We start from the raw sequence: 15868 nt of genomic DNA, 5'->3' as shown, positions 1-15868 counted from the left end.
ACTAAAATGAAACAAATTAAATTTTAGATATTATTTTGAAAAAAATTAAAAGTTTATAAATTTTAGATATGCTTAGCCGTAAATTATACCGTCCTTAGGATAGGGATGGCAACTGGCTGAGTTCGGGCCGGGTATTGATCCCCGTTTCCGTCCCTGTTTAAAAAACTCATATCCGTATCTGTTTAAAAAACCGCGAGAATTTAAACGGAGATCCCCATCGAGTAATCGGAAAAAACCGCTGAGAAACGGGTATCCCTGTTTAACATAAACGATTATTTAAACAGATATCGGGCCGAGTATATATATATTTAAATTAAATATATAAATATTATATATATATATATTAATTTAAATTAAATTTATTAAAATTATATATATAATTATTTTTAATATTTATCGGGTTGAGTATCGGGCTGAAGATTACCAAACTCGTTCTCGTCTCGTTTAACATAAACGGTTTTTCCGTCCCCTTTAGCATAAACGATTTTTCCCCTCCCGTTTAATTCGATTTTAGGTTTCCGTCTGTTCGGTTTTTTTTTTACATCTCTAGTTTCCCCTCATATACTTGCTACTCTGCATCAGTCGTTGATGCTTCCGTAGACTGTAGAGGCGATGTCGTCCAAAATAGAGCTCTCCCTTTCCCGGCCCAACCGCATCTACCGCCCCTCCGTGCGTTCTCTCTCTTATTTTCCGCGATGAAATTAAAATTCTAGTGATTTGACGGTGGATTTGTATGTTGTCTTTCTAATAGGAGCCTCTTGAAGGCAAGATCGTGGTGAAATCTTCTTCTTCCATTTCTCACAACGGAATCCGCGTCGTCCTCAACGGATCTGTCACCCTCCAGGTTTTTCCATTTCCGGAGATAACGAAGAGTTTTATTTATGTGACTATTCTTTTTTCCTTTTTTCAACATTTTATTTTTTCTGTTTTTTGTAGGTTCGAGGAGGTTCGGCTGGAGTTATCGAGTCCTTATATGGTGTTCTCAAGCCAATTATAATCCTGTACGTTTATCTAAATTTTCTCTAGCTTATAGCTTTGATACGTGCGGACTGTAATTGGAAATTTGAAATGGAACTTGAAAACCGACCTAAAAGATATGCAATGTTGTTTACGATAATCTGATCTCGGATTGTGCTTGAGTCCTGCTTAATGGAAATCGCTAACTTCCTTGGAAATTTGTTTTGTTTAGGATGGATTGGAAGAGAGATGAGTTGTGTATATGTTTCGAATAATTGAGCTAATGATGTGAAAGTTTAGTGTGTAGACTCGAGAGAGAGGAATGGATTTCTATGTAAATTACAGTCAAATGGTATAGCTAGTCTTAGTGTTGGGAACATTGGTAAATGAAACGATCAATAGGGGTGGTTCTTATGATTTAGAAACTTTTGGATTTCGATGTACACCTTCGGTAATATGTGTTTACGTGATCCTTGGTCTAATGTCTTTGCAGAAAGGCTTTCAGGTGCCTTAAGGGAGTTGGTATTGTTCTAGATGCTTAAACGATTTCTAGTTTTGATATGGTTAGCTGTGGCAAATAATGTGTTGTACTTGTCTTCTACGGCTAAAATGGATTAGAATGCTATTCATGTTATTTTAAGTTCTCATTCCCGTACCATATCTTTGGCTCTAGATCAGTTTTGCCTAGGAAACCAGGATCTGGTATGGGCGTTAGGCTTCGACTTAGGGTGCTTGAAGTCTCATTAGAAGGAATTATTTGATAATATTGATGATATTTAGCTTTCTGCACTATTTTCTTAGTGAAGCTTGAAGGCATACTCATGAATTGCATTGTGGAAGTCCTTTTAATTTGACTAGTACTTGTGGGGTTTCCCAAAATAACCAAAACGGTTTATTCTAAAATTAGCATTATCTTAATAATACTTTCTGTGATTTGTGTTTTGCCTTTTTTAATTTTCGCAAGCTGTTCTTATGTTGAAGCTATGCAAATATCTTTAGAAGTTTTATTTTTCTTATTTGCACAGGAATAGGATCATCGAGATTAAACCAGCTGGAAGAATTGTTTCAGGTACAACAGAGGTAGTACATCTATATGAAATATATAATACCCTTATGGTTCTGTATTTGTGCAAATTATATTTCAAGAGTTACATATGTTTATTTAGTTCTTCCTGAACAAAGAGGAAGTAACTCACACCAAAAACTGCATGTTTAAGTGAGAGTTCAACTAGTCTAATGGCAAGATACGATTGTAATAATGGTACTCGAGCATGATTCATGAACCACAGCCCCTGCCGTAAATTCTAACCTTTGACAGAGCTGAGAGACCTAAACATCACATCTCTTCTAAATAATAGAAGGGCTGAATTTTGGGTTTTGTGTGGTGACGGGAGTTGAACAGAACATGGTTGCGCAACTGTCTTTTAATTTTTTTTGTCCTTAATGGTTGATTCTCATTCTTTTGGCAACTGCAAGTACCACATATGTCCATTAGCAGTCATTCTAGTTTGTTGTGGCAGATACCATTCGCTATAACTCTGCGGAACCCTAAAGAAGATAATTCGGAAAGATTTTATGAAACCTTCCATGGAACAAATATTAGCATTCAGGTGACTATTTTGTTATACCAGAAATCTCTTTGTTTAACATTGTTGTGCGGTCACTATTGGACTCTTTCTTCATTTTAATCAATCTTGTTATAGTATTTGGCAACTGCAGATATGATGAGAGGATACCTGCATAAATCATTATCTGCTACAGTGGAATTCATAGTAGAAAGTGATAAAGGTATGGCTCAGTTTGAACTTTAAAGTCGTCTTCTTAATTATATCAACATGAATCAGGTTAAATGGACTTTTTCGTTTATGACATATTTGCAGCTGATCTTCTTAATCAACCAATTTCTCCCGAGATGGTTATCTTTTACATTACTCAGGACACTCAAAGGCATCCTATACTTCCTGAACTGAAATCAGGTTTTTTGCTGTTTCCCATGTTCCTGCTCTAGTATCATTCAAATTTTAAAGCAGGGAGTATTCAATATGTTATTCATAGTACATTTATTTATAAGAAATTCCTATGATGTGGAACTTCAGCTGCATTTCATCCGAATTCTTATATACTCATTTCATTGACCCCCACTGACTAGATGTTTGGCTGAATAGGTGGCTTTCGCATGACAGGAAGAATATCCACCCAATGTCCTATGCTTGAACCTCTTGGTGGAGAACTAACCGTAGAAACATCTGCACTTCCCATTTCTTCTATCGACATTCACTTGCTTCGGGTAGAGTCGGTTCTTCTTGGCGAAAAAATCATCACTGAATCTTCTTTGATACAGACTACACAGGTGCGACTTTTCACACCCTGTGTAACTGATAAATTCAACAGTTGATGTATCGTTTAACAGCTTTCGTTTATTCGAGTCTAGATCGCAGATGGAGATGTCTGCCGCAATATGACGATGCCGATATACGTCGTATTACCCCGTCTTTTGACATGTCCAACGGTCTTAGCTGGTCCATTCTCCATCGAATTCAAAGTTGCTGTAGTCATCACCTTTCAGTCTGAATTATCCAGACTACATCCAAAATCGGATCCACTAACTCCAAGATTATGGGTATGCATATTCAAGGTTTCTTTTCCAAATCAAAGCTTTTCGTCGCATCTAAACCCATCTTTTCGAATTTCAGATGGCAATGGAAACTCTACCACTTGAACTTGTTCGAACAAGGTGAGCTTTACGAACTTTTTGAATATGGTAAACTATGTATTTAGTACCTAAACTATCAGTTTTGGTCCGTTTTAGTATCTAAATTCGCTATTTTTTCAAAATTATACTTAACGTTTAGTTTTCATTTTATTTTAGTATCCACCGTTAAAAACTTATCGCGTTTAGTACCTAAAATATCAGTTTTGGTTCGTTTTAATACTTAAATTTTCAATTTTTCAAAACTTAACGTTAAATTTTGAACGGTAGTAATAAAATGAAACAAAAACTAAAGTTTTTAATGACGGATATTAAAATGAAACAAAAAATTAAATTTTAGGTATGATTTTGAAAAAATTAAAAGTTTTGATACTAAAACAAATTAAAACTGATAGTTTAGATACTAAACGCGTAATTTACCCTTTCGAATATCATACTCGATAGCAAGCATGTGCTCGGTTAGTTATAAACTTCAACGTGAAAGCATCTTTGTAGTTGTAATTTGCGGGAGTACTGAAAACTTAAATATGGTCTTGTGCATTGGATATTTAAGATGGAGAGTCGGTAAATGAAGTATGAGTTCATATTACTGTTCCATCGGATTGAAATAAAACATGTTTGTAGGGATGTCAACGTGAACCCGTCAAGAATTTTATCCTCGTTTGGCTACCTGCTAGATTAAAAGCATCCCCGTCCCACTAGGGATGTGGGACGACAATGAGTCGGGTTAGGAACGGGTGTTTTTTATCAATTTGATTTGATTTGAAAATATGTATTCTCCACTCGAATCCGACCCGACCTAAAATTATATATCCTTCACTTGATTTTGATCCCATTCGAATTTTTAGCGTATAAATTCGTTTCAACCTAATCTGATAAAAAATAAGGATTTATTTAAAAAATGACTTAAAAACCCAATTCGATTAGACTTGAACCCTAAATTAAAAAAATTATCATATCGACTCAGGTCGCGTCGAAATCCGTCGTGTTTGGGTTAAATCTACATCCCACCATCCTTACGGGTCTCGAGGTTCACTTAATCTCTATTATATTCATTCTGCAATTTACATCGTATACTATATTTATAGGTATTAGTTAGATAAATATAAGACTTAATATTAAAAAAAAAGTGTCTACATTAGACATTTTTTTAAAATAGGTGTCTAAATGATTTTTTTGACTCATCTAGGTATCTAATGTTACAAATATTACCTATTTAGGAGGCTAAGGCCATCAACGACGTTAATTTATACCGTTAAGTGATGTGTCATAATCAGGTGATTTTGAAATTTATTTTTTAAAAGAAATTAAAAATATTATTATATTTATAAAAAAATCTAATTTCTCTTAAATTGTAAAATAACCCTCAAATTCCTAAAATCTTCAAATATTAACTTTAACTCGTCGCTATCGCCTTTTTTGGCCACAATAATCGCAGTCGACGTAGTCCCTATCAACCTCCTAGTTATATGTCATTGTAGTTATCATCGATTGGTAGTTAGAATTGCATGGGATTGTGATTTTTAACCTAGGGTTATCAGAGTATAAAACGTCGATTCATCGTCGATCGGTCACGATTTCATATGGATTTTGGTCGTCAGGGGGAGTGGAGGTCGGGTAGAGTTTCGTCGACGGCAAAAGTCGGCGTAGGTCTAGGGGTTGAAATGAAGGTTTTTAAAATTTTAGGTTTATTTCAAAATTTGTGTTTTCTTTTTTTTAATATATGTTTTTAATTTTTTAATTGTAAATAAAAATTTAAATTTACCAAAGTATGACACATGCCACCTAACGGGAAAATTAGCACCGTTTACGGCTCGGACACCTAAATGGGTAACGTTTGTAATGTTAGACATTTGAATAAGTCAAAAAAGTTTAGACACCTATTTGGGAAAAGCAATATAGTTTAGGCACTTATTTTAATATTAAGCCTAAATATAAATCAAATATTTAGGGAAAAGAATGAAGTAATTGTCTTTTGGATTCCTATCACATTTGTGGTATTATTGCAATCTTCAAAATTTAAAGAAAAATTGATATGATGTTGTAATTGATAAATTAAAATATAATTCAGAAGATGAAATCTTTACATAATATTTAAATATAAATAATATATAATATATGTTTTTAATCTATTTTCTTAATATCTACTTTTTAAAATAAGTTTATTATGTATTCTAGACGGATTGGGATGAGATGGATATAAAGTTATATTTATTATCAAATGATTGAGAATTTTTATATATATATTATTTTATATTTATCTTAAAATTATAAAGAAAAATATACCCCACCATTCGTGGATTCACATATCTACGGTGAGATCATATGCTATCCTCCTAATCTTGTTCGCTCCACCACGTCAACTTCTAGAAAATAAACAAAAAATCATAGGACTTTGATATGAAAAAAGCTTAGTACATTATTTGATATCCGAATATATATATATATATGGGATGTTTGTGATTTGAGAGTAATTTCATATTTATATTTGTCAAATCTTGTATATACTTTGAGGATCAGATTTAGAGTATAAGAATGTTAACGATATGAGCGGTCAATCTCAAATGACAGATAACTAAAAAAAATTGAGTTTAGGTTTGAGTCGGGTTGAGTTTTTTTAAGGTTATATTCGAATTGGGTCGTGTTCAGGGTGAAAAATGTCCAATTTGACCTAACCCAAAAAAATTATAATTTTACCTTATATTTAGGGTTATTAATTTAGAGACAATTACAATAATATCTCTCTATATATTATTTTTTTCAATTAAATCTTTATTTTTATTGAATAAAAATAAAATTTTTTAGTAAATATATTTTTCGGGTCGAGTTTAGATTTTATCTCAAAAAATAGGGTCAGGAAGTTCCTGCAAGATAGGATATGTTCAAATGTAATATGATGATTCATCATATAGCAAGAACCAAGAATCATGCCTTGTTCGTTACCCATTTTCATGATTTTTCCTCTTGTAAATCATAACTTGCATCATATAGTAAGATTGAAATGCATGCAGATGTGGTTATGATGTGATGTAACGAAGCAGCTTAAATAATGAAATTTAAGTCGCATCACAGACTGGATCTGTCGTCAGATTGTTGAGAAAGAATGGACTGGAAATGGTGGAAATCGTTCTTTGCATGTGGTTCGGTTGCCATCTACATCTTCCTGTACTCTGTGAACTATCTCATCTTTGATCTTAAGAGCTTGAGTGGACCAATATCAGCTCGAAAAGCGTTGACTCCGGTCTGGTCGGTGTAGAGGGAGACGATTGTCCACCAGTCGAAAATGAAAGATGACGGCGACATCGAGGAATGAGAAATGGAGTCAATGAAGTCTTTGATGAGGAGTTTCCGAAAGGCGGGCCATTTATCGTACCAACTAAGATAAATGTTGATCGGCGATGAGGAAAGGACCGGAGCTTTACTGTTTCCGACGAGCCTTCAAACTTTTTGGAAGAGGAGAGAGTTTTTGGTGGAAGCTTGGGTTGAAGTGGTTGGCTTCTTGAATTTTTAAAGTTTGATCCTTTGAGGCGGTAGATACTGAGGAAGTGTCGGAGGATGTGAGTATTAGAAAGGAGGAGATATTTTCAGCGGTGAAGATGGTGGTAGTGACGGTGTGAAAGCTGAGTAGCAAATGAGGGGTGGATAATAATAAAATAATAAATAAATAATATTAATAAAATATTAATTGATTAAAAATTAATAAAATTGTCACTTCATCACGGAGTTGAGAAGAAAATGGTGGAGTGAAAAAAAAATCAATGTCTAAAGCTTAGTGATTAAATTAAAAAAATTGAAAGTACGTAAGTGAAATAGGAGCGAGTAAAATTCAGTAAGCGAGTCCATCCCATTCTTTGTATCGCTTCGTGTGAATTAGTGGGAGGAGACGATTCGTTGGCAATGCCGGTAGCTTGCGCCGTAGAGATGATACATACGGCCTCATTGATCCACGATAACTTGACGATGACCTTAGAAGAGGCAAGCCTACGAACCATAAGGTATTCGACGAAGGAACCGCCGTTCTCACCGGCGATGCTCGCCTCTCCCTTGCCTTTGAACATATTGTTTCCAACACAAGAAATGTTTTGCCCGATTGCATGGTTCGAGCGTTTTCTGAATTGAGCTCAGCAATACGGTACAAAGGGCTCAGGAGTGTAAACGAGTCGAGCTCGAGTATTGCTGAGCTCGACTCGACTCGAAAACTCTGAAATAGAGCTCGACTCGAAAACTCGTGAGCTTAAAATTTTTAAGCTCGACTCGAACTCGAAATCCTGAACCGAAGCTCGTGAGCAGCTCGAAAAGGCTCGAAATGAAAAAAAAAATCTTAAACTTAACTAGATTGAAGCCTCAAACTCAAATTCGAACTTGAACCTTAAATACATGAAAGACTTATTGTATCTTTTATAAAAAAAAACAACGCATAAATGTTAATATTATTAATAATTTATTTAAAAAAATGAAATCTTAATATATTATATTTTCGAGTTGCTTACGAGCTTTTCGAGACGAGTATCAAGTAGCTCGTTTCGACTCGTTAAGAATTCGATTCGAGCTCAAGCTCGAGTCGAGTCCATTCGATCCGAGTATTTATCGAGCTTTAACCAAGTTGATCTCGAGTAGCTCACGATCTGTCTCGTCTCATTTGCAGTCCTACTCGTGAGTGAGGGAAAATAAGTGGGCTTGGAAGAATTGGAGTACATCCATGTCCATAAAACAGCCAAGCTCTTAGAGGCCTGTGCCGTATGCGGTGCAATAATGGGAGGAGGAAACGATGCCGACATCGAAAGGGTTCGGAAATACGCGAGGTGCGTAGGATTGTTGTTTCAAGTGGCAGATGATATCTTGGACGTGACCAAGACTTCCACGCAGCTCGGGAAGACTGCGGGGAAAGACTTGGACAAACGATAAGGTAACGTATCCGAAGTTGATGGGCATCGTCGGGGCGAAAAAACTTGCCGATGATCTGATGGCTCGATCGGTTGAAGAGCTGGATTGTTTTGATGGTGCAAGGGCTGCACCATTGCTTCATTTGGCACACTGCATTGCTAATAGAGAAAACTCAAGTCCCCATTGTTTGTATTTTTTTTTATCATTTATTATTTTCATTTCATTTTTTCCTTAACTTTGTTATGTTTTCTTATATATTAACTTATGTATTTTTATATCAACGGGCTGGTTTAAGTGGTAAATAGTTTGATATCGTTTATGTAGATTTCGAGTTCAAGTCCTTTTATATGCAGAAAATTCATGCTGGAAGTCTCACCCAAAAACAGGTATGTGACGTGGGTCGGTCTGAATTAATCAGAGCAAAACCCTTGAACCAAGAGGGCAACAAAAAAACTTATGCACTTTTATTTTTTAAAAAATTAATGTAATTTCATTATATTTCTTATTTATGTGTTAAATTTGGATGAGATATTTTATTTTTTTTTACGAATTAACCCTAACCTTAGTGCTTAGTTAGCATTTTTATTATTATAATTCTTCAACTTAATTTTTTTTGCATTAGCCATTTTTCAAAGGTAAATAATTGGATCGAATTTATAAATTTCATTAATAAGGTATCCCTTAACCAATTAAATATCATAATAGTGTTGTGAGGATGATAATCATTTTTCACACGTAATCCACTCTCATATTCTTTTCTTTGGTAAGTAATATTTAATTTAATATTTTAATTTTATTAAAATGATAAGTTTCAGGATTCAATCTCACCCTAATAAAGATTGGTGACGACTTCTTTCAAACTGCATTAATATTCATTCGAAGCAAAACTTTGAAAGAAGATCATCTCTTATTTTTAAAGACGTTTTGACAATTTGAAGACTATAATAAGTGAGGATTGACGGTGAACCATAAGAGCTCACCTAATTAGATCCGTGTAGAAATTCTATTAATTCTCAAATAAGTGTACACAAAGGAGAAATGACACTTATGTTTAGTTTAATTTTTTTAATTATATGCATGTGAAATAGAAAGAATATAGATAGATAGAGTTTATTTTTGTTCAAGACAAAGCATCTTAACTAGAAAAGTATGTTAATATATTTTAGGGTAAACTATGTGTTTAATATTTAAATTATTTGTTTTGATTTGTTTTAATACCTAAACTTTCATTTTTTTTAACTACACTTAACATTTAGTTTTTGTTTTATTTTAGTATCCCTGTGAAAAACTTAACATTAATTTTGAAAAAAATTGATAGTTTAGGTGCTAAAACAGATCAAAACTGATAGTTTATGTACTAAACATGTTAAGTTTTTAACGGCAGTGTACTAAAATGAAACAAAAATTAAACGTTAAGTATAGTTTTAGGGGGGAAATGAAAATTTAGATACTAAACACATAATTTATCCTATATTTTATTTGCTCAACCTAAAAGATGTGTGACGACTCAAAAAAAATCTTTCAAGGTCCAAACTCAATTTGGGTTTAAGGACCTTTCTGAATTATTAGATGGGGTGGATGAGGGCGGTCACCCACTAAAAATTATCATATATTTTAGATTTTTTCTATGTATTCTTATTTAAATCTTTCTTCTTCGTCCCCCTGAAATTTTATAATTTTAAGTTTGCCACCATTTGAATTTTATAAATTCAATTTCATCCCCTTTAATATAAAATTTTACGTCCGTCCCGATTCTAATAAACTCTCAATCTTCTTCTTATCCAAAGAAATCTCTCTTAAAGTTATGGAAGAACACGCAAGAATTCCTTCAATATATCCCCTCTCTAGGAAGACTCGTATGCGCATTTATTACCTCAACAATGTATATGCGCTCTTTATTAGACTTCAAAGATAATAAAGAAGCGGGCGAGTATTATACTAGCATTAACTCTATGATGTAATGCTTCTCTCTTAGCTCATAATCTCACACTTAAACTAATGGGGTTTTTTTTAGGTTTTAAATACTCAGATTTAGGGATGGATATAGGACCTGAACCCGACGAGTTTCATTTCGGCCAAATTTTATTGGGTCTATTTTTTTTAAATCGAATTTAGGTCGGATCAATTCATTTTTTAGAGAATATGTTCGGGTTAAGTCGAGTTCAGATTTAGAGTGAAAAATACAACCCGATTCAATTTGAAACTAACATAATTCTACTTTATATATTTAAAGATAATTATAATAATATTAACTCATCATTTACTCACTACCCACAACATGTATGACTTTTTACATCCATATTCGCCTACTACCCACTAAACTTATATCTCTCTCAGCCCTAATTTGAATTGATACAGTGAGAAATCTATAAAACTGTACTCGTCTATCATCCCTAAATACTACAAATCTACACTCCGTGATGGACTAAGAAATGTTAGAAATTTCAATTTCTCATATAATTTAAATATTTTATTTATATTTTATATTCAAACATAATTTCGCAACTCTTAATATTTTATAATTTGACATCCTTTATATTTTTAATATAATTTTCTAAATTCACACCCTTTAACCTAAACCTAAATTCTTGTGTCCTTTCTATCTACACATTCAAACAACCGGTCTTAGAAGAATTACACAAATGGATGATAAAAAAAGCATTACCCATTGAAGAACAAAAAGAACGAAAAGGGAGTTGGTGCTTGAAGTTTCTAAGTGGACGAGACCTGGAGGAAGAGGAGTAAATGAAAATTGTTCCATTACCTGAAGCTGAAACGGTGGAATGGATTACCGCAGTTGAATCTTCTTCTTCTTCTTCATCGTCGCCTGTGACTTGTATCTCAACTGGCGTTCTCTTTGGCGTCTCCGATATGGAGTGAAAACACCGAATCAATCAAAGGATGGAAATTTTGTAAATCATTTTGTCTGGGGAGGAGCTGAGGGGGAATTCGGGGTTCAGATTTTCATAATACGGTCAGCTTTGCGTTTATAGCTTTGTTCTAAGGGTAAACTACACAGATGACCACACAATTATGGGCTTAGTCTTGAAATGACCATCATTTTTAAATTTACGTCAATAAGACCACTGAACTATTTAATTGGATTCAATATAACCAGCCGTCGTTAACAGTTGATGGAATTGCTTATGTGGCATTTAACATAATTGGTAAAATTCATAGTTGATCCTCAATACTTGTACATTCAATCAATTGATCCTAATTTTAAAGTTTGGGAATAATTTAGAAGTTTAACTATAGTTTGATGACATTTGTTTAAGGATGGGCATTGGTCGGATTTGGGTCGGGTTTCGGCTAACCCTATCCAATAAAATTTTTTTATATCATTCACTCGACTCGACCCGAGAAATATATATCCTCCACCATACCTGAATTTGATCGGACTTTTTTAGATAAAATCCAAACCCAATTTGACCCGACCTGAAATAATAATAAAATATTATTTTTATTCAATAAAAAGAGTAATTTAATTAAAAAAAATATAATATATAGAGGAATATTATTGTAATTATTCCTAAATATATAATGTAAAATTATATTTTATAAGGTCAAATATTTTCACCCTAAACCTGAATTCGCCCCGACCCAAACATTAACTTTAAAAAAATCCAACTCGATCAAATCTAAACCTGAATTTTTTATAATAAAAAACCGACCCGATCGGGTTCGGGTCCCATGCCATCCCTACGTTGGTTGAAGTAATCCTTACTATATATCTCTCGTCATTTTCTTCCTCTTCCCTTCTCACATGTGTTTCTCTTTTCCGATGTCTATGCTTAAAGCTTTAATTTTATTTTTTTACATTTTCTACTGCTTCACCCTCTCCTTTCCAGCTTTAACAAGGAAGAAGAAAAGGGATTTTCTCGCATTTTCTTAGGAATCAAACACCACCGACTTTCATCTTTCCACCACCTTACTAAAAAAGTTTTGCATTTTTTTAAAACTCAAGCGGTCTTCTTTACTAAATATTTTCGACCCCATTTTTTATTTATTTTTCTTCACATTATATGATTCTTTTTTATGGCTATACTGGCTTAAGATCGGCAAAATCATGGTCGTTAGTTCGGGTGACCGGAAAGAAATTATCTTTGATATCGAGGACAGAAGTAATGACGGTAGTATTCCTGCTTCCGGCGGAGCATCCACCGCTGGTGGAGGTAAGTTTTGGACAGGGACAAGCTACGATTTTTAGATCGACAGTGAGAAAATCGAAAGCAACTGGAAGGAAATGAATGGTAACATGAATGGTACTGACAGTAATGGTAAGAATAATAACAGGGAAAGTGAGGGCCAGTTCAAAGTTGATAGGTCAGTTTCTGCATAAACAAAAAGCTTCAGGCGAGTTCTCATTGGATATGGATTTGGAAATGGATGAACCTCAACAAGAGTCGCCCCAAATTGGCGGTGTACTGCCTACATTCGTTGAATCGTCGTCGCCCTCAGCGACTGCTCTTCCGAGGGTATCTTTTGAGAACTACCCTGTAAGAAGAAGAAATAGTAAAGGGTCACCATCTCCAAGAAAAGAAGACGATGGGGTTGTGGAGGGGATGAAGGGAGACAAAGGAAGGGGAAGAAGATGACAGGAGATATAAACTAATGATTAATTCAACCAACATCCTCAAACTATAGTCAAACTTATAAATTATTCCTAAACTTTAAAATTCGGACCAAATTGATTGAATGTACAAGTATTAAGGATCAAATATGAAATTATACCAATTTCATTAACTGTCAAGTAATCACTTTTGTTAAATGTTAACGACTAGTGGCTATATTGAATATAATTAAATAATTCAGTGATCATATTGACATAAATTTAAAAATAATGGTTATTTCGAGACCAAACTCATAGTTGGGTGGCCATTTATGTAGTGTATCCTTGTTTTAATGCGTTTGTCTAAGAAAAAAATAATAAATATTACAAATAGTAATAAGAGTAAACTGTCTATTTGGTCACGTATCTATTACTTAATTTTTTTGTCACAACTTAATATTTTTTTGGGTTTTAAAACCATACCTAATATTATTATTTTTATTTCTGTTTTAATTGTATATCGTTAAAATTTTAATGATGATGCTGACGTGATATTTTTCTTATCATTTTTCAATGTTGACTTGACGTCATTGTTTTGAAAATCGGATCAGATCGGCCGGTTCAATTGGGAACCGTTGCCTAGTCCGGTTCAATCTAGACCGATTGAACCGTTATTAGTGAACCGGCCGGAACCGCTGAACTGGCTGAAAATCGGAAAAAATCGTCAATTTTGTTTTGTTTTTTTTTAAATTAAACCAAACGACGTCGTTTGTTAAGCGAGCCAAGTCGAACTCGAGTATTGTTGAGCTCGACTCGAACTTGAAAAATTTAAAAGTAAACTCAACTCGATCCAAACTCACGAGCTAAAAATTATGAAGTTTAACTCGAACTCGAAATATAATATTGAAACTTGAACTCGAAAAGGCTTGAACTCAAAAAAAATTAGAAGCTCGATTGAAGCCTAAAATTCGAGCTTGATTGAAGTGAAATAATAGTTCACTTAATGCTTACCAAAATGCTCCATGATTTTGAATGTCAAATAACCTCTATTATTTATAGAAATTAGTTGGGATGATCTTCTATGTTTCTTAGTCATGTGGGATTGTTTTAAAAAAAATTAAACCAAACAATATCATTTTTGTTATGATTTTTTTAGCCCCAAATTTATTTTTTAATTATAGTTATATAATTATATTTATTATTTAATATGTTTTACCTTAAATATTATGTTGTAGTTAATTTGAATCATTTTGTTTCACTTGATTTTATGGTTTTTAACTTATATATGTTATGACTTGCTTTGAATATGACTTGTGATATAAAAAATTATTTTTTTATTAAATATTTTTGGTATTTTTATTTAATTTTTTAAATAATTATGATGTCGTCCGGTTCTTTCGACCGGCCGGACTGATTCGACCGGTTAAACCAGTAAACCGATAGTATGACCGGTTCACTAACCGGTACGGTTCTAAAAACCATGCTTGACATTGTTTAATGATGTCACATCAACATCATCATTAATTTTAATGGTGGATTACTGAATCTAAAAACGTAACGTTAAATAGGATATAAAAAATAATTATAAAATAATAAGTAAATAATAAGTAAATAATCAAATAGACAATTTTCCTTATTATTAATAATAAATTACAAATTCATCCTATTAGTACAATCTGATCCACTAAGCCTATAAATCCCTCATAAAATATTTTTATTTATTTATTAGACATATTATAAACTTCAATTTTGTCTCATCATTCGTGGAAGAAAAGTATAATAAAATAAAGTATTATTTTTTAGAGGATTCGGTTTCGAATAGCTACATCTATGAGATAGTAAAATAACGTTCCGACTATTAATTATAGAGGAACAATTAATTTTAATAGCATCCGTCTCATTTTTTTATTTGTCATTTTTAATAATTTGGAGTGGTTATAAGGTAGTGTTTATTTTAAAATTTTCTAAGTCGATTGATAACATATATATATATACCCTATAAACACAGTTACTTAAACTTGAAATCTCCAAAAATTAATATTATTTTATATCAATAAAATCACTTAATATTTTTTCTTTGTCATTCTTAAATAAAGAAATCATGATTTGTTTTAAAAAAAGATAAGAATAACTCAATGTTCAAAATTAATGTACAACATTTTTTTTATTAAAAAAATTTAGGTAAGGGGTGGCTCCCCAGTCCAGGGTCAGAGCATACTTACTACTCAATAGAGATTTATATTGAAATTTACAGATTGTCCACCAAGAATGACAGTGGTAAGATTCAAACTTGGCCTTACAAGTTTAAATCTCTGAATCTCAACCACTTGTGCCAACACTCGTTGGCAATGTACAACATTTTTTTGAGACATAAAAGTTTAGGTCAAGAGTAACTCCCGAATCCAGGGTCAGGGCATACCTAAGACCCAATTGGGATTTACGTAGGAATTTACAGATTGCCCATAGGGAGTCACGATGGTAGGATTCGAACTTGATCTTATAAGCTCAAATTCATAAATCCCAACCACTTGTGCCAACACTCGTTAGCAATGTACAACATATTTAGACTTTTAAAAATTAGATTCTTAATATATTTGGACCTTTCTATATTTATATTAAAAGAAGAGTAACTAAATTTGAAGTAAAATTAATACTGATTATCATAATAAAATAAAATTCAATTAATTAATATATATATATATATATATATTCAAATATTATTTATTAAGGATTATTATTTAATAAAATGTTAATGAAAAAATAAT

At 33.0% G+C, this 15868-nt stretch overlaps 1 protein-coding gene across 2 annotated transcripts; it reads left to right on the top strand.

Moving 5' to 3' along the window:
* Positions 1-542: 542 nt before the first annotated feature.
* LOC120203028 (vacuolar protein sorting-associated protein 26C-like) lies at positions 543-8983 on the top strand. Of its 2 annotated transcripts, none has more exons than XM_039203400.1 (11): positions 543-669; positions 752-844; positions 937-1001; positions 1983-2037; positions 2478-2567; positions 2661-2745; positions 2838-2933; positions 3141-3307; positions 3389-3577; positions 3651-3691; positions 8876-8983. In XM_039203400.1, exons 1-11 carry the CDS (start codon positions 613-615, stop codon positions 8943-8945), a joined length of 1008 nt encoding a protein of 335 aa, XP_039059331.1. In that variant the 5' UTR covers positions 543-612; the 3' UTR covers positions 8946-8983. The 2 variants fall into 2 exon arrangements, with proteins under 2 accessions (XP_039059331.1, XP_039059330.1); XM_039203399.1 differs by having other exon boundaries at positions 546-669; positions 3123-3307; positions 8876-8967.
* The last annotated feature ends 6885 nt before the right edge of the window (positions 8984-15868 follow it).

Source organism: Hibiscus syriacus, unplaced genomic scaffold, assembly GCF_006381635.1.
Source record: "Hibiscus syriacus cultivar Baekdansim isolate YM2019G1 unplaced genomic scaffold, ASM638163v2 tig00009013_pilon, whole genome shotgun sequence".
In the NCBI taxonomy this organism is placed as follows: domain Eukaryota; kingdom Viridiplantae; phylum Streptophyta; class Magnoliopsida; order Malvales; family Malvaceae; genus Hibiscus; species Hibiscus syriacus.
The sequence above is the reverse complement of the archived record's forward strand: the minus strand, read 5'-3'. Positions and strand labels throughout refer to the sequence as shown.

What these genes read in the sequence shown, in the direction of transcription:
- LOC120203028 (XM_039203399.1), top strand. Translation starts at nt 613, where the DNA reads ATGTCGTCCAAAATAGAGCTCTCCCTTTCCCGGCCCAACCGCATCTAC. An exon ending in TTGTTTCAGGTACAACAGAG is followed by an intron (nt 2,038 to 2,477) that starts GTAGTACATCTA and finishes TTGTTGTGGCAG; the next exon opens with ATACCATTCGCTATAACTCT. An exon ending in CACTAACTCCAAGATTATGG is followed by an intron (nt 3,578 to 3,650) that starts GTATGCATATTC and finishes TTCGAATTTCAG; the next exon opens with ATGGCAATGGAAACTCTACC.